Here is a 22,964-nt window from a genome sequence, read left to right on the forward strand (position 1 = left end):
CAACAGAAAACCAGAGTCTTAGACCTTGCAGGGCCTGTTTACCAACAACAACCATGTGGCCAATTTTTAAGCATTTGCCACACATGTGAAGTTCACCGACTTCCCTATTCTCACACTTTGGAGTACGCCAACTCGTTCTACAATATCATTTGGAGTACGCCAACTCCTTCTACAACATCGTTTGGAGTATGCAAACTCCCCTAAAATCTCGCAAACAACTCAATTCACCTGCAGTTTGCGAAAGCTGAGCAAGTGTCTAATCTACTTCATTCTCACTCTCAATAGAAACACTGAGAACATACCCATCAAATGTAGGCAAACTCGAAGGACCGGAGAAAGTCACCTTGGAAGTTTAGGGACACATCTCCATATTCTTCATCAAATAAAAAAAATCAATAAATCTCAAACAAAACAAAACCAAGATCAATACAATTAGGGGCAAGCTCTGCTGCCAAAACTGTACAATTAAGGAGACATAACCATCAAGCTCTGCTACCAAAACTGCAGGAGCTCGTCTGGGCTATCCATAGTTAAGATAACTAGAAAGTGGACGCATCTCTAAGGTCGATGAACCTTTTATTCTGCTTCAAATTATACAGTGTCACTAGTTTGAGACTTAGGATGACAATATCAAACACAATGCATTTCATTAAACGAGACAGTAAAGAATGCACCATGACCTATTTGGCCATGAATAACCACACCGTTTGATTATCAATTAAAATATTTATTTCCCTATATTAACAATGCTAAGGTCACAAAAGTTAATCTCAAAACTACGTGATATATGTAAAGAAACAACACAGGCTGTCCACATCACCTAAAGAATGTTAGTTTAAACAGAGCTACAATCACAATGATTTCAATAGAGAACACACAAAGTAATAGCAACAATATCTGAGCAAGAGAAATGGTATACATTTGTTCAGCAACGGAATAGCATTAGGTCATAGGTGAAAAGGTAACACCTCACTAATTACAGATTAGTATCAGCATGTTGGGCTTCACGCAAACATTTTCGTACACCAATTTAGAAAACATCTAACTATGGCGCTATCAAAACAGCGGCAGTTGGTACCTGAAAAACAAAAGACAAATAGCAATGTACAGTATTTCATATTAACAAACAGCTCAGCTTCATCAAGGGGTCAGCAGCATCAGGACATAGGCAGGAAAAGGGGAACGGTTTAGAATTTGGATTATAAGATTACTAAACTATCAAATCATTAGTTCAGCATTGAACAGGCAAAGTAAACTTGGAAAATAATAAAGTACCAGAATGTCAGTAGACTAACTGGCAAGGCATGAAGTGTCAAAGTGACAGATCACCAAGAGAAAACATCTCAGGTCAATGGTCATAAGAAGAATGGCAAAGAATGACTGGCTAAGAATGTCTAAGAGCTCTCCGTACCTAAAAGTTAAATTAAAAATATCACACATTTGCTATTGGTTAGAAACATCAGGCGAAGAAAAACACATCCAATTACAAAAACATCAGATAATGACAACGCATTAGGAAAGTTACACCAAAGCGTTAGAAGGACACTGATTGGTGTCTTCTCTTTTCACGTAGTTCTAAACCATACTAAATGTATCATCCCGCTCTTCCTTCCATCCATTCAGAAGACCCTTTTGCGTGGAGAAGTGTGGCACAATGGCTAGAGCGGCAGACCCTGATGCAGAGATCTGGCTTGGGACCAGGGTTCAATTCCCACCTCGGTGGGTCTTGGGCTCAGTTCCCTTGGACCAGATAATTCTCGCCTCGGTGCCTAATCTAATTAATGGGTCCCACTCTGTAACTCTGGGCAATAGCTTGCTTAATCTCCACAACGGCCCTCACAGCGCTTAGATGCCTGGCTTCACCCTGGGGCTGTCCAGGAATGGGCGCCTTACAGGGAAAAGCCAGGAGGGGTTCCACAGCGGTATGTGTACAGCGCCTTGAGACCCTAACGAGTGAGTAGTGCGCTATACAAGTGCGAAGTTTACAGTTTACCGATCGGCACATCCCAAATACGCTGCTAGACAGTGGTTACAGAGATTGCAGGATTTACGTCACATCCTCGGAAGAAAAACATGAGTTAGAAACACAACTTCAGACAGATATGCAATTCATTCAATGGAATCTGTTACATAGCGGACGTGAGATCACACAAAAGTTAAATTTGCTAGAACATTGGTAGTTAGATAATTTCTCGCTGTGGCCTTGTTCTGCTTGAGGCCCAGGAGAAACGCAAGAAAAGCTCATATTATTTCAACCACTAATTTGACAGAGAAACAGTTTTTAACCACTTGGGTGACGAGGACGTAACCGTTACGACCTGCTATGGGCCCTCCGATGGCCAAGCACCCCCTCCCATGGGCAGGGATGGAAGGGGAATCGTGATTGCACGCTGACCTCATCAGAGGCTGCCCCCTCCGCACTGAAAGCTCTTCCAGCGTGGATCAGAAGAAAAATGCTTTAGCATTTCCTTTCCGATCACATGGAGGGGGCGAGAGAGGCATTAACGGAAAGAAAAGGCCTTTCCTTGCCTTTGATGTCTCTCTCATGGGCAGCAGAAATGCCCACTAGACACCAGGGAGTTTTTTTAAATATATATATATATGTTCAATGGCATGTGTAGCTGCAGATACACATGCTGTGCACAGTCCGCCGTCTGGTGTTGGGCTCGGAGTGTTACAAGTTGTTTTTCTTCGAAGAAGTCTTTTCGAGTCACGAGACCGAGGGACTCCTCCCATTTCGACTCCATTGCGCATGGGCGTCGACTCCATCTTAGATTGTTTTTTTTCCGCCATCGGGTTCGGACGTGTTCCTTTTCGCTCCGTGTTTCGGGTCGGAAAGTTAGTTAGAATCTCGGAAAAATCGTCGGTATTGTTTGCGTTCGGTATCGGGTTAGTTACAACAGATCGACACCGAATTAAGAAGAGCTCCGGTGGCCGTTCGGGGTTTTTTCGATCCCCGTCGGGGCCTGGTCGGCCCGGCCACGTGTCTCTTCAAGGCTGATGGAACGGACCCCATTCCGCTTCTGTCCAAAATGCCATAACAAGTATCCATATACAGATCAACACCTGGTCTGTAACTTGTGTTTGTCACCAGAACACAAGGAGGATACTTGTGAGGCCTGTCGAGCGTTTCGGTCCAGGAAGACACTCAGGGACCGAAGAGCAAGAAGACTGCAAATGGCGTCGGCGCCGACAGGACAAGGGCGTTTCGAGGAGGAGGAAGAAACATTCTCCATCCAGGATTCGGACTCGGAGGAGATCGATCCCGAAGAAACGCCGAAAACCGTGAGTAAGACGTCGAAACAAAGAACTCCCGAAAAGACTGCTAAAGCCCAGGGGACGCCACCGCCAACAGGCCATGGCTTAACCCGAAAAATAGGTGACCGTCCATCGGCACCGAAAAAGGGCGAGCTGGTGTCGAAGTCATCTGACTCCGGTCGAGATACAGGCATGCAGCAATCTCGGGCCCGAGAGAGTGGCTCCGAAAAGATTCGGCATCGAGACAGCGGCACCGAAATGGGTCGGCACCGAGAGGGCACTACGCCGAAAGTAAAAAAGATTTCGTCGGAGCCGAAAAAAGCAGCCGAAAAGGTTTCGGTACCGAAACATCCGGCCTCCGAACCGAAAATAAGTTCCTATTCAGAGGAACAAGGACTGTCCTCACAAATGAAGACACACAGATTTGAACAAGAATTAGAGACAATAGAGCCAGATCACACGCAAAGGCGGCTCTTTATTCAAAAAGATACAGGGAAGATCAGCACTCTTCCTCCAATCAGAATGAAACGAAAACTTGCCTTCCAAGACAAGGACAAACAGCCACAAGCAAAAGTGGCTAAACAAGTAACACCATCACCATCCCCACATCACTCTCCACAACCATCACCGGTAGCCACTCCACCAATGATGCAATCCCCAACTCATATGGGGATGAGTCAAGATGACCCTGACGCATGGGACCTTTACGACGCACCAGTGTCAGACAATAGTCCTCAATGCTATCCAGCGAGACCCTCGCCACCAGAGGATAGTACAGGCTACGTTCAAGTGGTATCAAGAGCAGCAGCATTTCACAATGTCAGCCTTCACTCAGAACCCATTGAAGACGACTTCCTTTTTATTACACTGTCGTCTACGCACAGTCAATATCAAAGTCTGCCGATGTTGCCCGGAATGTTAAAACACTCCAAACAAGTGTTTGAGGAGCCTGTCAAAGGGAGAGCCATTACTCCAAGAGTAGATAAAAAATATAAACCGCCACCAACAGACCCAGTGTACATCACACAACAGCTATCACCAGACTCTGTTGTACTTGGAACAGCGCGCAAAAGAGCCAACTCTCATACTTCAGGAGACGCGCCACCTCCAGATAAAGAGAGTAGAAAATTCGACGCAGCAGGCAAAAGGGTGGCGGCACAGGCAACAAACCAGTGGCGTATTGCAAATTCGCAAGCTTTGTTAGCCAGATATGATAGGGCCCATTGGGACGAGATGCAACACCTTATTGAACATTTACCAAAGGAGTTCCAAAAAAGAGCGCAGCAAGTGGTAGAAGAGGGACAAAATATCTCCAATAATCAAATTTGATCAGCAATGGATGCTGCAGACACAGCTGCTAGAACTGTCAACACAGCAGTAACAATAAGGAGACATGCATGGCTGCGTACATCAGGCTTTAAACCAGAGATACAGCAAGCTGTGCTGAATATGCCATTCAACGGACAGCAGTTGTTTGGGCCGGAGGTTTACACTGCAATAGAAAAACTTAAAAAAGACACTGACACGGCCAAAGCCATGGGCGCACTCTACTCCCCGCAGAGCAGAGGCACATTTCGAAAGACACAATTTCGAGGGGGGTTTCGAGGGCAGACCACAGAAGCCACAACCTCACAAACAAAGCCCACTTACCAGAGCCAGTATCAGCGGGGAGGTTTTCGGGGACAATATAGAGGAGGACAGTTTCAAAGAAACAGAGGAAAGTTCCAAAGTCCCAAAACTCCTCACAACAAACAGTGACTTCAAGGTCACAAATCCCCAACACATAACACCTGTGGGGGGGAGACTAACCAAGTTTTACACACATTGGGAGGAAATAACAACAGACACTTGGGTCTTAGCAATTATCCAGCATGGTTATTGCATAGAATTTCTCAAATTCCCTCCAAACGTCCCACCGAAAACACACAATATGTCAAACCAACATATAGATCTTCTAGGACTAGAAGTTCAGGCATTGCTACAGAAAGAAGCAATAGAATTAGTACCAAAAGAACAATTAAACACAGGAGTTTACTCACTGTACTTCCTGATACCCAAAAAAGACAAGAGCCTGAGACCTATACTAGATCTCAGAACATTAAATACCTACATCAAATCAGACCACTTTCACATGGTTACTCTACAAGACGTAATCCCACTGCTCAAACAACAAGACTACACGACAACACTAGACCTAAAGGATGCATATTTCCATATACCAATACATCCTTCACACAGAAAGTACCTAAGGTTTGTATTCCAAGGGATACATTACCAATTCAAAGTGTTGCCATTCGGAATAACAACTGCGCCAAGAGTTTTTACAAAATGCCTAGCAGTAGTAGCTGCACATATCAGAAGGCAGCAAATACATGTGTTCCCATACCTAGACGATTGGTTAATCAAAACCAATACGCTAAAACGGTGTGCAAAACACACAAAATATGTCATAGAAATCCTACACAAACTAGGTTTCTCAATCAACTACGCAAAGTCACACCTGCAGCCGTGTCAAACACAGCAATACTTAGGAGCAACAATCAACACAGCAAAAGGGATTGCTACTCCAAGTCCACAAAGAGTACAAACATTTCACAATGTAATACAGGCCTTGTATCCAAAACAAAGAGTACAAGTCAAAATGATAATGAAACTACTAGGCATGATGTCCTCATGCATAGCCATTGTCCCAAATGCAAGGTTACACATGCGGCCCTTACAACAGTGCCTAGCATCACAATGGTCACAAGCACAGGGTCAGCTTCTAAATCTGGTGTTGATAGACCGCCAAACATACATCTCGCTTCAATGGTGGAACAGTATAAATTTAAACCAAGGGCGGCCTTTCCAAGACCCAGTGCCACAATACGTGATAACAACAGATGCTTCCATGACAGGGTGGGGAGCACACCTCAATCAACACAGCATCCAAGGACAATGGGACATACAGCAAAAACAGTTTCACATAAATCACCTAGAACTGTTAGCGGTATTTCTAGCGCTCAAAGCATTTCAACCCGTGATAACCCACAAATACATTCTTGTCAAAACAGACAACATGACAACAATGTATTACCTAAACAAACAAGGAGGGACACACTCAACACAGTTGTGTCTCCTAACACAGAAAATATGGCATTGGGCGATTCACAACCACATTCGCTTAATAGCACAATTTATTCCAGGAATTCAGAATCAGTTAGCAGACAATCTCTCACGGGATCACCAACAGATCCACAAATGGGAGATTCACCCCCAAATACTGAACACTTACTTCCAAATTTGGGGAACACCACAAATAGATCTATTTGCAACAAAGGAAAACTCAAAATGCCAAAACTTCGCATCCAGGTACCCACAACATCAGTCTCAGGGCAATGCGCTATGGATGAACTGGTCAGGGATATTTGCATACGCTTTTCCCCCTCTCCCACTCCTTCCATATCTTGTAAACAAGTTGAGTCAAAACAAACTCAAACTCATACTAATAGCACCAACATGGGCAAGGCAACCTTGGTACACAACACTACTAGACCTGTCAGTAGTACCTCATGTCAAACTACCAAACAGACCAGATCTGTTAACACAACACAAACAACAGATCAGACATCCAAATCCAGCATCGCTGAATCTAGCAGTTTGGTTCCTGAAATCCTAGAATTCGGACACTTAGACCTCACACAAGAATGTATGGAGGTCATAAAACAGGCTAGAAAGCCTACCACTAGACACTGCTATGCAAATAAGTGGAAAAGATTTGTTTATTACTGCCATAATAATCAAATTCAACCCTTACATGCATCTACAAAAGATATAGTAGGATACTTACTACATTTGCAAAAAGCAAAACTAGCTTTCTCTTCCATAAAAATACATCTTACTGCAATTTCAGCTTACCTTACTCAACTTCATTATTTAGGATACCAGTCATAAAAGCGTTTATGGAAGGCCTAAAGAGAATTATACCACCAAGAACGCCACCAGTTCCTTCATGGAACCTCAACATTGTCTTAACACGACTCATGGGTCCACCTTTTGAGCCCATGCACTCTTGTGAAATGCAATACTTAACGTGGAAAGTTGCATTTTTAATTGCCATCACATCTCTAAGAAGAGTGAGTGAAATTCAAGCATTTACCATTCAAGAACCATTTATTCAAATACAAAAACAAATACTATGAACAAATCCTAAATTTTTACCAAAAGTAATCTCACCGTTCCACTTGAATCAAACGGTAGAATTACCAGTGTTCTTCCCACAGCCAGATTCTGTAGCTGAAAGAGCACTACATACATTAGACATCAAAAGAGCACTAATGTACTACATTGACAGAACAAAACTAATTCGAAAGACAAAACAACTATTTATTGCCTTTCAAAAACCTCATACAGGAAATCCAATTTCAAAACAAGGCATTGCTAGATGGATAGTTAAGTGCATTCAAACCTGCTATCTTAAAGCTAAAAGAGAACTGCCTATTACGCCAAAGGCACACTCAACCAGAAAGAAAGGTGCTACCATGGCCTTTCTAGGAAATATTCCAATGAACGAAATATGTAAAGCAGCAACATGGTCTACGCCTCATACATTTACCAAGCACTACTGTGTAGATGTGTTAACTGCACAACAGGCAACAGTAGGTCAAGCTGTACTAAGAACATTATTTCAAACTACTTCAACTCCTACAGGCTGAACCACCGCTTTTGGGGAGATAACTGCTTACTAGTCTATGCACAGCATGTGTATCTGCAGCTACACATGCCATCAAACGGAAAATGTCACTTACCCAGTGTACATCTGTTCGTGGCATTAGTCGCTGCAGATTCACATGCGCCCATCCGCCTCCCCGGGAGCCTGTAGCCGTTTAGAAGTATATCTTAAACATTTGTACATTTGAAAAATATATTACTTTAAACTTCATTATGTACATACGCATTCACTCCATTGCATGGGCACTATTACTAGCATACACAACTCCTACCTCACCCTCTGCGGGGAAAACAATCTAAGATGGAGTCGACGCCCATGCGCAATGGAGTCGAAATGGGAGGAGTCCCTCGGTCTCGTGACTCGAAAAGACTTCTTCGAAGAAAAACAACTTGTAACACTCCAAGCCCAACACCAGATGGCGGGATGTGCACAGCATGTGAATCTGCAGCGACTAATGCCACGAACAGATGTACACTGGGTAAGTGACATTTTCCATATATATATATATATATATATATATATACATATATATATATATATATATATATGCATAAGGGGAGCGGCCCCTTGGGCAAGGGTGGCTCCCCAGGGGGGTAAATTATGTGTAGACCTTTTCTGCCCGCTTGGGGGCAGATCGGCCTATTCTAATGATCTAATCTGAACTTGTATTTTTTTATTTGTGAGGAGCGACCCCTTAGGCAAGGGTCGCTCCCTTGGTGGGGGGGGGGTGGTGGATATATGTTTAGGCCATTTCTATCCCCCTTGGGGGCAGATCAGCCTATTTTTATTATTTTTTTTAGGCCAGAAACCACTAGAACCAGGGATTTTTATTTTTTTGCGTCAATTTCAAGCAAGGAGAGCGACCCCTTAGGTAAGGGTCGCTCCCCTGAAAGGGGAGGGGGAATTAGTTTTAGGCTATTTCTGACCCCCCCGCCCCCAGGGAAGGTTTATTTTTCCCCAAAATAAAAGGGTGGGGGTATGCCCATACACCCACCCCAAATAAATGGGGCCAAAGTTGCTCTGCCCACTGGTGGGCAGATGGCACAGTTACCCCCGATCCACTCTGGGGAGGGGGGGTCAGAAAGCCTACTAGATGCCAGGGAATTAAAAAAAAAAAATTGTGGGGTGGTGTCTACCAACCAGTATGGGCATGGTTATTCCCCCAACCGAATAGGGTAACAGTCTTTAAGCTCTTCCCCGCACACTAACACATCTTATCCCACGGCAAGCAAGAGGACATTTGATTATTTGGGGTTTCGGTTTTACATTTGGGCCATGAGAGCTTGTCTAACTCTCAAAATTGTCCCATTTGGAATGGTGAGGGCTGCACTTTTTGGGCTTTGGGACACTGCCATGTAAAGAAAATCCACAAGACTGAGACACATTTGAAAACTAAACATCTGGGTGAATCCAGGGTGGTTTGCTTCACATGCAGCCTGCACCAATTTCTTACCCACAATGTCCTGAATACCTCCAACATTGCTGGAAATCACACATTTTTCCTGCATTTTTGTGATGGAGCCTTCCGGAATCTACAGGAATCCACAAAATTCCTACCACCCAGCATTATCTCATCTATACCGATAAAAATTCTGCCCCACTTGTCAACCTAAAAGCGTTTTTTTCCAAACTGCCCTTTTGGACCCGCTTTGGTTCCCCCTCATTTTTTACATGTTTTTGGTTCTTCCCTGTCACATGCACTTGGCCCACCTACACAAGTGAGGTATCATTTGTACTGGTAAACTGAGGGGAACGTCAAAATGTCATTTTTAGCTAAATTTGAGGTTTCAGAAATGCACTGGTTTGGTAGGTTTCCCCAGGCGTCGGCTGAGCTACAGGCCAAAATCCACAGCTAGGCACTTTGCAAAAAACAGCTCTATTTTCTTTGGGAAAATGTGATGTGTCCACGTTGTGTTTTGGAGCATTTCCTGTCGGGGGCACTTGGCCTACCTACACAAGTGAGGTACAATTTTTATCGGGAGACTTGGGGGAGTGCTGGGTGGAAGGAAATTTGTGTCTCCCCTCAGATTCCGGAACTTTCCATCACCAGCATGTAATGAGAAAGTGTTTTTTTTTTTGGGCCAAATTTTGAGATTTACTAAGGATTCTGGGTAACAGAGCCTGGTGAGAGCTCCACAGGTCACTCCATCTTGGGATTCCCATAGGCGTCTAGTTTTAAAAAATGCACAGGGTTGGGAGGTTTCCCTTGGTGCCGGCTGAGCTAGAGGTCAAAATCCACAGCTAGGCACTTTGCAAAAAACAGCTCTTTTTTGGGGGAAAATGTGATGTGTCCACGTTGTGTTTTGGGGCATTTCCTGTCGCGGACACTAGGCCTACCCACACAAGTGAGGTACCATTTTTATCGGGAGAGTTGGGGGAACGCTGTGTGGAAGGAAATTTGTGGCTCCTCTCAGATTCCAGAACTTTCTGTCACCAAAATGTGAGACAAAAGTGTTTTTTTGGCCAAATGTTGGGGTTTGCAAAGGATTCTGGGTAACAGAACCTGGTGAGGGCCCCACAAGTCACCTCATCCTGGATTCCTCTAGGTGTCTAGTTTTCAAAAATGCACAGGTTTGGTAGGTTTCCAGCAAAAAACAAATCAGATTTCAATGTAAAAATTTGATTTGTCCATGTTGCGTTTCCTGTCGCAGGCATTAGGCCTAACCATCCAAGTGAGGTACCATTTTTATTGGGAGACTTGGGAGAACACATAACAGAAGAACAAGTGTTATTGCCCCTTGTCTTTGTCTACATTTTTGCCTTCCAAATGTGAGTCCGCGTGTAAAAAAAGACATCTATTTGAGAAATGCACTGTAATTCACATGCTAGTATGGGGACCCCGGAATTCAGAGATGTGCAAATAACCACTGCTTCTCAACACCTTATCTTGTGCCCATTTTGGAAATACAAAGGTTTCCTTGATACCTATTTTTCACTCTTTATATGTGAGCAAATGAATTGCTGCAAACCCGGTATGGAATGAAAACCCATTGCAAGGTGCAGCTCATTTATTGGCTCTGGGTACCTAGGGTTCTTGATGAACCTATGTTTTACTTTCACCAATGACCAAGTTGACAAAAATCTCTAGAATGCACTTCTTAGTTTAAAGAAGACATTTATTATTACTTCACCACGAGGTTCCTGAGAGAGGAGATTAATAGGTTGGAGACACACGTTTAAAAATAGTCACAGCAATGAAAGGAACATATATCAAAGTGATTCTCAACTGCAATGTACACAGCAAATATATGTGATTATATTATAGCATAACTGTCAAGCAAAGAATAAAAGTCAAAATTCATCACTGTAGGGCCTACCACTGCTCGTCATCTTTCTCATGCCAGAAAGTTGATGACCCCTGTTCAACTGCGAGAAAGAGATTTTCCACCCTCACGGGATAGGTCAGGCAGTTGACGTCCACTCCTGACTGAAGTCTCGGAAAATTCCCCTCACTGCTGCCCTGGGACGCCTTTTATAATATTCAAAGCATGCTGGCTAATGTAGGTCAGAGTTGGAAGAAACAAGCATAGAAAGTTGGCCAAGTTTTCAAGGCTGTGTCTCCCAAGGCTGAAAAACACAAAATACGCGCTTTCTTATCGTGCTATCGTGTTCGGTACAAAAAACACAAGCTTCGTTTACCATGTGGAAAAACACAGCTCATCTGCAATGTCTCAACTGCAATGTCTAACGCCACGATAAAGCCAATTGGTAGCTAAACTGAATACAAAATGTAATGTATACTGCCACGTTAAAGCCAATAGGCAGCTAAACTGAATACAAAATGTAATGTGCTACTGGTGAACATTGAACAACTAATATGCACAGTGGTGAAACACAGTCAGTGGTCAAACATAATTATTTTCACTACAACCTACAAGCCCTATATATCCCCGCAACCAAAAGACTCCAGCAGACGTACCGGTATATTGCTTTAGAAAAATCTGACATTGCAGGAAAAAGTTACAGAGTAAAACGTGGAGAAAAAGTGCTGTTTTTTTCACCTCAATTTCAGTATCTTTTTTGTTTAGCTGTTGTTTTCTGCAGGAAAACCTTGTAGGATCTACACAAATGACCCCTTGGTGAATTCAGATTTTTTTTCTACTTTTCAGAAATGTTTAGCTTTCCGGGATCTAGCATTGGTTATACATCCATATCTGTCACCAACTGGAAGGAGACTAACAGCGCAAAAAATAGTAAAAATGGGGTATGTCCCAGTAAAATGCCAAAAGTGTGTTGAAAAATGTGGTTTTCTGATTCAAGTCTGCCTGTTCCTGAGAGCTGGGAGGATGGTGATTTTAGCACTGCAAACCCTTTGTTGATGCCATTTTCAGGGAACAAACCACAAGCCTTCTTCTGCAGCCCTTTTTCCCCATTTTCTTTTTTTAAAAACTACATTTTCACTGTATTTTGGCTAATTTATTGGTCTCCTTCAGGGTAACCCACAAACTCTGGGTACTTCTAGAAACCCTAGGATGTTGAAAAAACAGGACACAAATTTGACGTGGGTAGCTTATGTGGACAAAAAAGTTATGAGGGCCTAAGCGAGATCTGCCCCAAATAGCCAAAAAAAAGGGCTGGCACCTGAGGGGAAAACGGTCTGGCAGCGAAAGGTTTAAACTAATAGGATTTTTAATATATTATTAGTACATTATTTATGAAAGAGCATTTATGGGCCTTACATATGTTGGTGGCCAATAAAGGAGGCACATTATGTGTCGCATTAATTTCAACGTTAGAACATTTCATATATTAAAACATAGGTATGATTACGTAAAAGATAATTAATAATGTTAATTTTTGCGCTCACACTTTGCGCGACAAGTGGGCTTCATCGGCCCAGTGCAACTCTCTGCCTTGACACGGCACAACAGCATTCATCCATAGAAGTCTCTGCCTCTGCTCCAAGTGGCTGGGTTAGCACTGCCCCATGGGATTCCCTGCAGCACTCATAGGGCGCACTCACAGGAACTGAAGGGAAATGGGTAGGATGCTGAGAACAAGAGTGCTTGTGACGCACTTTGAAGAATCCCCCTGGCATCGCCCCGAAATAGAGGCGGCAACAATGACTGAGATTCTTTCTGCTGCCAAAGGTGTTCACAGCGCCCACTACGAGGATGCCTGTAGTGTGGAGACTTCTAGCCTGTTGTGTGGAGACTTCTAGCCTGTTAGGTAAGTTTCTCTGAATATATCAGGCTAAAACACAGGTCAGCATTCTTTATGTGACAACGTGGGCGGAACATCCACTAGCCACCATCAGTTGACAAATAGAGTAGACTGGATCAGTATTTGGAGGGGGTGGTGGTTATGCTGGCCCCACCCAACTGTAAATATTCGTCACATTGTTATGGATAATCTCCACACAGACTTCATAAGCTTCAAATCTTATTTTATTGTCGCTTCACAGTTCAGTCCGAGCGTAGAATGTGGAGAGACAGAGCTGGCTTTAGGGCAATGCGACTGCTGCCGCTGCACTGGACGGCGACCTGGGAGGGGGTCGCTGACCTCAAGGGGAGCTCTGTGTTTAGCAATAACTTCCGATGTACGGAACCAGAACCTTCCCTTACATTGACTGCACTATTTTACTTGGCTGGTGGCCGTAGGTTAATCTCCTGTATATATTCAGTAGTCCGAGACAACATGCAGATGCCAGTACCAGAGGCGTGTGCTCAGTGGGAAAGGACTTTATGAGAACCCCCGTCAGCCCAACAGTGGAAGAAAATTCATGCGGGGACCCAAACTGTGAGCTTGAATGCACGATTTAGATTAATTCAGTACAATTTTGTCCACCAAGCACCTGTCTCACCAAAAACACTGTTACATCGACGAATACAGATCGGATACATGCAGTAGATGTAGACACCCCGCAGCGGACTTTGAGCATGTGGTTTGGAGTTGCTTGTCACTTGCGAAGTATTGATCGAGGGTGGTGGAAAGTGTTAACAGGGCAGCAGGATGGTATTTACAGTTGGAACCAAACTGGGTGCTGCTGGGATTGATACCAGCCCCGGCAAATAAGAAACTGAGTAGGAAATTCCTTCTTCTGGGTCTGCTGCTGGCAAGACGTCGCATTGCCATAAGGTGGTTGAGGCTACCCCCCTCACCCATGTACGGACTGGCTCCGAGATGTGTCGGAATGGGCGGTTGAGCAAGAGGTATGGTTGAAGCATGTGAGACGTGATGGGAAGGTGCCAGATAATTTGGCCTCATAGGCAGCGATGCTGGCAGACTCATGGATTAACCAGTGGTACTGGGATGGCGTAGGAGTGCTATCATCTGGGGGTATAGACGTGCAGCCTAGGCGGTCGCAGAAAGAAGGCATGGCGAGGTGAGGGACTAGGGGTATCAGAGCCTGACCCTGCTACATTGGGAGGGGAGGCGGGGGAGGAACACGGGAACGCGGGCAAGTGATAATGTCTGGGCGACGTCTGGTTTCCTAGGCCGTAAAACTGTAATTATAAGCAGTGGCGTGGATGGTGTGCACAGCTGACTGACGATGCCTATTGGACACCTGTAGCACTGGAGATCGAACGTAGTCCTATACACGAGCGTGATGAGAGCAGCAAGGGTGGATGGGAAATTGGTTGGGGGCGATTCTTTTTTTTCTTTATCGAATTCCACAATTTTTATTTTTAATCGGTGTTTATGGAATTGTGGAACATTTATTCTGTAATGTCTTCCCTTGCTGAAAACTCACGATTTAAAAATGCCTGCTGCAGATTTCCTTGCTCCAGCTTTCAGACAGTTATAAGAATTTCAAGATAACTCTTGTGTTTAAAGTTCCTGCTAGAGAGAGAGCTGTAGTTTTGTCTAGTGGCAGTTTTGACTCGCCATAAAGTAGTGCAGAGGGTTAATATGCTTGCTATAAAGATGGTGTACCGTGCAGATAACATCTGTATTTTATGTGAATAGCTGAGTGGATTACTGCATTTGTCCAGAGATCCTTTTGTTACCACGGTTCATAAGATACAACCCTAATATAGAAGAGTGACTTATGAATTGCTATCAAAGAGCTGCATGCAACTGCATAAAATGGGATAGGATCTTAAGTTTCCAACCCCCATCCCCAGTCTTTCATAATCTATTCCTAATATTGCTAAAAAGGGTTCGTTTGGGTGGATATACATTCTCATTAGTAAAGCCAGCCTTTACCAGTGCTTTACAACAAATTAAATGTATCTGTGAAAGGGGCTATGGAGAGATACGGGGCACTTTTGACCAGTGTAAGAGGAAATCCAAGGAGAGATCAAGGGGAGGGCACCAAAATTGATTGTCGCACCAGACGCCACCAGCGCTAAAGCCCTCCCTGTTGAGGGTTGAAGGTTAGAGCAGGAAGATTCCAGGGTTCACGGGATTAGGGAATATACCAATTTGGAAGAAGGATACTTGTTACAGTAGTTAGGATTTTTATTAGACAGTACGTTTTAAGAATTAATTTGATGTTGAAAAGTTAAGGTGTTGGTCAGAAATGAAATATGGATTTCACATTTTCCTTCCTGAAATAGCACGGAATCCTACATCAGTGCAGTAGGTGGACGATGTGGAATGCTGCATTTTTTTTGAATTTTCAAACCACAGGTGTCTTTTTTTCATGTCCTGGTCTTATTAGTACCTAGATTTTTAAAAAGGTGAATGTGGTTTGTGTTTTGTACATTGTAACAAGATTGAAGCAAATGATCAGAAAAGGCTAGTTGGTAGATTTTTCAGGGAATTTGATGAAAGGGCTGATTCACGTGGACTTGCTAATACCCATTTCAAGGGAAGCATTGAAAACTGTGATTACACTACACACTTCCTTACAACTGTGCGAATGTATGTTTATTGCAGTGTCTTTTATCTGGGTTAAAAACTAGCTGGGTAATGGTCAGTCAACTGTATTGGTGAAAGGAGTCTGTTTTGAGAGAAGGTGGCACTTTAGGTTATGCAGGCAAATTGGTCTTGTGTCTATTTGTTAGTGACATCACAAAGGTGTTGGGAAGTTCACAAAATCATGTTTGCTGTTGGCACTCAGGCCTATCATGTTGTGTAGACCCTGGCTCAACTGGGAAAAAGTAGGCACAATTTGAAAGGTTTGATGTTTGGTTTAACGAGCATTGTAACATTTAAGGCCTACATTTGCCATGTTATTTTTAGAATGGGGAACAAGGGAAGATGGGCGTACAGTGACTGATTGTGAGGTTTATGTTCAATTATGACGTCAAAGTAGGTCTTCAAGATGACACATAGTATAGTGTGGGCTGTTGGAAGATCAAATGGAGAGGTGTACCCAACATAGAAGAAGTCGTGACTGCACCTAACTCTTCGTTAGCGAGACTTTAATATCATTTCCATTTCTGCAGGTCTCCTCTCCAAATAGATGAAAATCAGTTAATTCTGATCGAGAGTCTCGCTGAAATAGTGCTGTGCGGCATAAAAAACAGTTCACGAGTTCAATATTACAGTCTAAACTTCTGAAAGTGAGGTCAGAGGGCAAGCTGGCGATTTAAAATACTTAAGAAAATACAATAAGAGAAGCACATTGTTTGAACTGGGGTACTCTTGGCACTACGTATCTGTAGAAGTAGTAAAGTTAAAACATACTTATATACATACATTATAGTGATTAAATTAAACACTCTTTAAGCAGAGGTGCCAATCGAAACTATTAAGTGTTCAAATTCAATAGAAAGTCCTAATTCTGACATTTGATGGGTAAACTGAAAACTGAGCAATGTCTGGGGTGCCAAAAATGGTCTAGAAGGTAAGTGCATGATGACGTCAGATTATTTGTGTGCACGTGTGACCTTTTACAGTACCAATCGAGGTGACAACAAGGGAGTGAGGTAATTATATCTGGGAGATACTCAGCCAATGAAAAGTTGTGATAGGGCTCCAGGCAAAGCCAGATATCAATCTATGCCCTAACACGTCCACCCACATTGCACCTTCTTCACAGCACCAGTCATGTCCCTTTAACTTTCTAAGTTAAACAAATACGTTGTCTCATTCTCTAACAACACACACTTGGGGTAAAGAATAATTTAAATGTATGCATGTACTTTTTGTGTAGAAGAACCTGGCCTCAAGTCAGCAGGGTGTTACCTTTTTGCTGCCTACAATGTAAATAAAATCTGTTAATTTCTTAGTCTAAATTATTATTATTTTTTTTTTTTAAAGAAATTGGCAATCTAAGCCATTCATGGAAGTAGAAGTAGCGATACGGTTGCTGTACATGCTTGGTGAAGCGCTCCCAGTGGCTCACGGAGCTCATTTCAGTGGTGATCTTGCCAAAGCCAGCGCCCTGCAGGATATGATGAGAACTGTACGTAAGAAGCACACCATCCTGCTATAACAATGTTAAAAATCTTCTTGTGGTGAAAGCTTATCAACACGAATTGTTCATAGGACTGAATTTTTGCGGATATTTATGACTTTTCTTTTAGGATATACTAGAATAGTATATCCAACAGTTAAATGCCATATGCAATCATGTGTGTGTGTGTGTTTATATATATATATATATATATATTATATGTTCGATGGCATGTGTAGCTGCAGATACACATGCTTTGCACATCCCGGCATCTAGTGTTGGGCTCGGAGTGTTACAAGTTGTTTTTCTTCGAAGAAGTCTTTTCGAGTCACGAGATCGAGGGACTCCTCCCCTTTCGGGTCCATTGCGCATGGGCGTCGACTCCATCTTAGATTGTTTTCTTTCCGCCATCGGGTTCGGACGTGTTCCTTTTCGCTCCGCGTTTCGGTTCGGAAAGATAGTTAGAATCTCGGAAAATTCGACAGTATTGTTTGCGTTCGATATCGGGTTAGTTACAACAGATCGACACCGAATTTTGAAGAGCTCCGGTGGCCCTTTGGGGTTTTCGATCCCCGTCGAGGCCTGGTAGGCCCGACCTCGTGTCTCTTCAAGGCTAATGGAACAGACCCCATTCCGTTTCTGCCCCAAATGTCACAACAAGTATCCTTATACAGATCAGCATCTGGTCTGTAACTTGTGTTTGTCTCCAGAACACAAAGAAGATACTTGTGAAGCCTGTCGAGCGTTTCGGTCGAGGAAGACATTAAGAGACCGAAGAGCGAGAAGACTATAGATGGCGTCGGCGCCGACAGGACAAAAACACTTGGAGGAGGAAGAAGAAACCTTCTGCATCGAGGAGTCGGACTCGGACGAGGTCGATCCCGAACAGACGGCGAAAACCGTGAGTAAGACGTCGACACACAAAACTCACGGAAAGACCGCTAAAGCCCAGGGGACGCCACTGCCAGCAGGCCATGGCTTAACCCGAAAAATAGGTGACCGATCATCGGCACCGAAAAAGGGCATGCATGTGTCGAAGACATCCGACTCCGGTCGAGATACCGGCACAGAGCAGACTCGACCCCGAGACAGCGGGTCAGAGCAAGTTCGGCACCGAGAGGGCAACACCGAAACGAGTCGGCACTGAGAGACCGGAACGCCGAAAATTAAAAAAAAGTGTAGTCGGAGCCGAAAAAGACTGCCGAAAAAGTTTCCATTCCGAAACATCCGGCCTCGGAACCGAAAACAAGTTCCTACACAGAGGAACAGGGACTGTCCTCACAAATGCAAGGACATAGGTTCGGACAAGAACTAGAGTCAATGGAGCCAGACTACACTCAGAGAAGGCGCCACATCCAAAAGGACACAGGGAAGATAAGTACTCTTCCCCCAATTAGGATGAAAAGAAGACTTGCCTTTCAAGAAAAAGACTAGCAGCCACAGGCAAAGGTGGCAAGACAAGTAACACTGCCACCATCTCCACCACGCTCAACGCACACATCACCGGTAGCCACTCCACCACTGATCCAGTCCCCAACTCGTACTGGAATGAGTCAGGATGATCCCGACGCATGGGATCTATATGATGCGCCAGTATCAGATAACAGCCCAGACTGTTATCCAGCGAGACCGTCGCCACCTGAGGACAGTACAGCCTACACACAGGTGGTGTCAAGAGCAGCGGCGTTTCATAATGTCACCCTGCATGCAGAGCCTATTGAGGATGAATTTTTATTTAACACACTATCCTCCACACATAGCCAATACCAAAGTCTCTCTATGCTACCTGGAATGCTAAAACACTCCAAACAGGTGTTTCAGGAGCCTGTAAAGGGCAGGTCCATAACTCCAAGGGTGGAGAAGAAATACAAGCCACCGCCAACAGACCCTGTATACATCACGCAGCAATTAACACCAGACTCTGTGGTAGTAGGGGCAGCTCGCAATAGAGCGAACTCACACACCTCGGGAGATGCACCACCTCCAGACAAGGAGAGTCGCAAGTTCGACGCTGTGGGGAAAAGGGTTGCAGAACAAGCAGCCAACCAATGGCGCATTGCCAACTCACAGGCATTGCTGGCGAGATATGATAGGGCTCATTGGGACGAAATGCAACATTTCATTGAACACTTACCCAAAGAGTTCCAAAAAAGGGCACAACAGGTGGTGGAGGAAGGACAGAGTATCTCGAACAATCAGATACGCTCGGCAATGGATGCAGCAGATACAGCTGCTAGGACAGTAAATACAGCAGTGACCATAAGGAGACACGCATGGCTGCGTACATCAGGATTCAAGCCGGAAATACAACAAGCCGTGCTGAATATGCCATTTAACGGACAGCAGTTGTTTGGGCCGGAGGTGGACACTGCTATCGAAAAACTTAAAAAGGACACTGATACGGCCAAAGCCATGGGCGCACTCTACTCCCCACAGAACAGAGGCCCATTTCGTAAAACACAGTTTCGAGGGGGGTTTCGAGGACAAAGCACAGAACCCACATCCTCACAAACAAGTCCCACTTATCAGAGCCAATATCAGCGGGGAAGTTTTCGGGGACAATATAGAGGGGGCCAATTCCAAAAGAGTAGTGGGAAGTTCCAAAGTCCCAAAACTCCTCAAAACAAGCAGTGACTTCGACGTCACAAATCCCCAACACATAACACCTGTGGGGAGGGGGGAGACTAACCAAGTTCTCCAAACATTGGGAGGAAATAACAATAGACACTTGGGTCCTAGCAATTATCCAGCATGGTTATTGCATAGAATTTCTCAAATTCCCTCCAAATGTCCCACCGAAAACACACAATATGTCAAAACAACTCATGGATCTTCTAGAACTAGAGGTCCAAGCGTTGTTACAAAAAGATGCAATAGAACTGGTACCAATTCATCACAGAGGAACAGGAGTTTACTCGCTGTACTTTCTCATACCCAAAAAGGACAAAACTCTAAGACCTATATTAGATCTCGGAACATTAAATACCTACATCAAATCAGATCACTTTCACATGGTGACATTACAGGACGTAATCCCATTGCTCAAACAAGACTACATGACAACACTAGACCTAAAGGATGCATACTTCCATATACCGATACATCCTTCACACAGAAAGTACTTAAGGTTTGTATTCCAAGGGGTACATTACCAATTCAAAGTGTTTCCATTCGGGATAACAACTGCACCAAGAGTTTTTACTAAATGCTTGGCAGTAGTGGCTGCACATATCAGGAGGCAGCAAATACATGTATTCCCGTACCTAGACGATTGGCTAATCAAGACCAACACGCAAGAGCGGTGTTCACAACACACAAAGCATGTCATAGAAACCCTCCACAAACTAGGTTTCTCACTCAACTACACAAAGTCACACCTTCAGCCGTGTCAAACACAGCAATACTTAGGGGCGACAATCAACACAACAAAAGGGATTGCCACTCCAAGTCCACAAAGGGTACAGGCATTTCACAATGTAATACAGGCCATGTATCCAAAACAGAAGATACAAGTCAAGATGGTGATGAAACTACTAGGCATGATGTCCTCATGCATAGCCATTGTCCTAAACGCAAGGTTGCATATGCAGCCCTTACAACAGTGCCTAGCATCACAATGGTCACAGGGTCAACTTCTAGATCTAGTGTTGATAGACCGCCAAACATACACCTCGCTTCAATGGTGGAACAATATAAATTTAAACCAAGGGCGGCCTTTCCAAGACCCAGTGCCTCAATATGTAATAACGACAGATGCCTCCATGATAGGGTGGGGAGCACACCTCAAGCAACACAGCATCCAAGGACAATGGGACACTCAGCAAAAACAGTTTCACATAAATCATTTAGAACTACTGGCAGTCTTTCTAGCGTTGAAGGCATTTCAACCCATAATAAGCCACAAACACATTCTTGTCAAAACAGACAACATGACAACAATGTATTATCTGAAAAAACAGGGAGGAACACACTCGACACAGTTGTGTTTCCTGGCACAGAGAATATGGCATTGGGCGATTCACAACCACATTCGCCTAATAGCACAGTTTATTCCAGGGATTCAGAATCAGTTAGCAGACAATCTCTCTCTGGATCACCAACAGATCCACGAATGGGAGATTCATCCCCAAATACTAAACACTTACTTCCAAAGATGGGGAACACCACAAATAGACCTATTTGCACAAAAGAAAACGCAAAATGCCAAACCTTCGCATCCAGGTACCCACAAGATCAACCTCAGGGCAATGCGTTATGGATGAGCTGGTCAGGGATATTTGCATACGCTTTTCCCCCTCTCCCACGCCTTCCGTATCTAGTAAACAAATTGAGTCAAAACAAACTCAAACTCATTCTAATAGCACCAACCTGGGCAAGACAACCTTGGTACACAACACTACTAGACCTCTCAGTAGTGCCTCATATCAAGCTTCCAAACAGACCAGATCTGTTAACTCAACACAAACAACAGATCAGGCATCCAAACTTAGCATCACTGAATCTAGCAAATTGGCTCCTGAAGTCTTAGAATTCTGACATCTAGACCTTACACAGGAATGTATGGAGGTCATAAAACAAGCAAGGAACCAACCACAAGACATTGCTATGAAAATAAGTGGAAAAGATTTGTTTATTATTGTCATAATAATCAAATTCAACCATTACACGCATCTGCTAAACACATCGTAAGCTACTTACTTCATTTACAAAAGTCAAAGCTAGCTTTTTCATCCATTAAAATACATCTTACCGCAATTTCAGCTTATCTGCAAATTACGCACTCAACTTCATTATTTAGGATATCAGTCATAAAAGCATTTATGGAGGGCCTAAAGAGAATTATTCCACCAAGAACACCACCAGTTCCTTCGTGGAACCTTAACATTGTCTTAACACGACTCATGGGTCCACCTTTTGAACCCATGCACTCATGTGAGATACAATATTTAACATGGAAAGTAGCGTTTCTCATTGCCATCACATCTCTAAGAAGAGTAAGTGAAATACAGGCATTTACCATACAAGAACCCCTTATTCAGATACACAGGCATAAAGTAGTTTTACGAACTAACCCAAAGTTCTTACCAAAAGTCATATCACCGTTTCACTTAAATCAAACAGTAGAACTACCAGTGTTCTTTCCAGAACCAGATTCTGTAGCGGAAAGAGCACTACATACATTAGACATCAAAAGAGCTTTAATGTACTACATTGATAGAACAAAACAAATAGGAAAACAAAACAACTGTTCGTTGCTTTTCAAAAACCTCATACAGGAAATCCAATATCCAAACAAGGCATTTCCAGATGGATAGTTAAATGTATTCAAACCTGTTATCTCAAAGCAAAAAGAGAACTGCCTATAACACCAAAGGCACCTTCAACTAGGAAGAAATGTGCTACTATGGCCTTTCTAGGAAACATTCCAGTGACTGAAATATGTAAGGCAGCTACATGGTCTACGCCTCATACATTCACCAAACACTACTGCGTGGATGTGTTAACAACACAACAAGCCACAGTAGGACAAGCAGTACTACAAACTTTATTTCAAACAACTTCAACTCCTACAGGCTGAGCCACCGCTTTTGGGGAGATAACTGCTTGCTAGTCTATGCAAAGCATGTGAATCTGCAGCTACACATGCCATCGAACGGAAAATGTCACTTACCTAGTGCACATCTGTTCGTGGCATGAGACGCTGCA

General features: G+C 43.6%; 1 protein-coding gene across 1 annotated transcript in view; it reads left to right on the forward strand.

The window, feature by feature from the left end:
- Positions 1-22,964, forward strand: part of XPOT (exportin for tRNA) — a 710,192-nt gene that overhangs the window by 411,934 nt on the left and 275,294 nt on the right. The window contains exon 13 of the mRNA XM_069229126.1: positions 17,123-17,267. Coding sequence (XP_069085227.1) covers positions 17,123-17,267 — 145 coding nt within the window. The remainder of the gene's footprint in view (positions 1-17,122; positions 17,268-22,964) is intronic.

Source organism: Pleurodeles waltl, chromosome 4_1 (genome assembly GCF_031143425.1).
Source record: "Pleurodeles waltl isolate 20211129_DDA chromosome 4_1, aPleWal1.hap1.20221129, whole genome shotgun sequence".
Lineage (NCBI taxonomy): Eukaryota > Metazoa > Chordata > Amphibia > Caudata > Salamandridae > Pleurodeles > Pleurodeles waltl.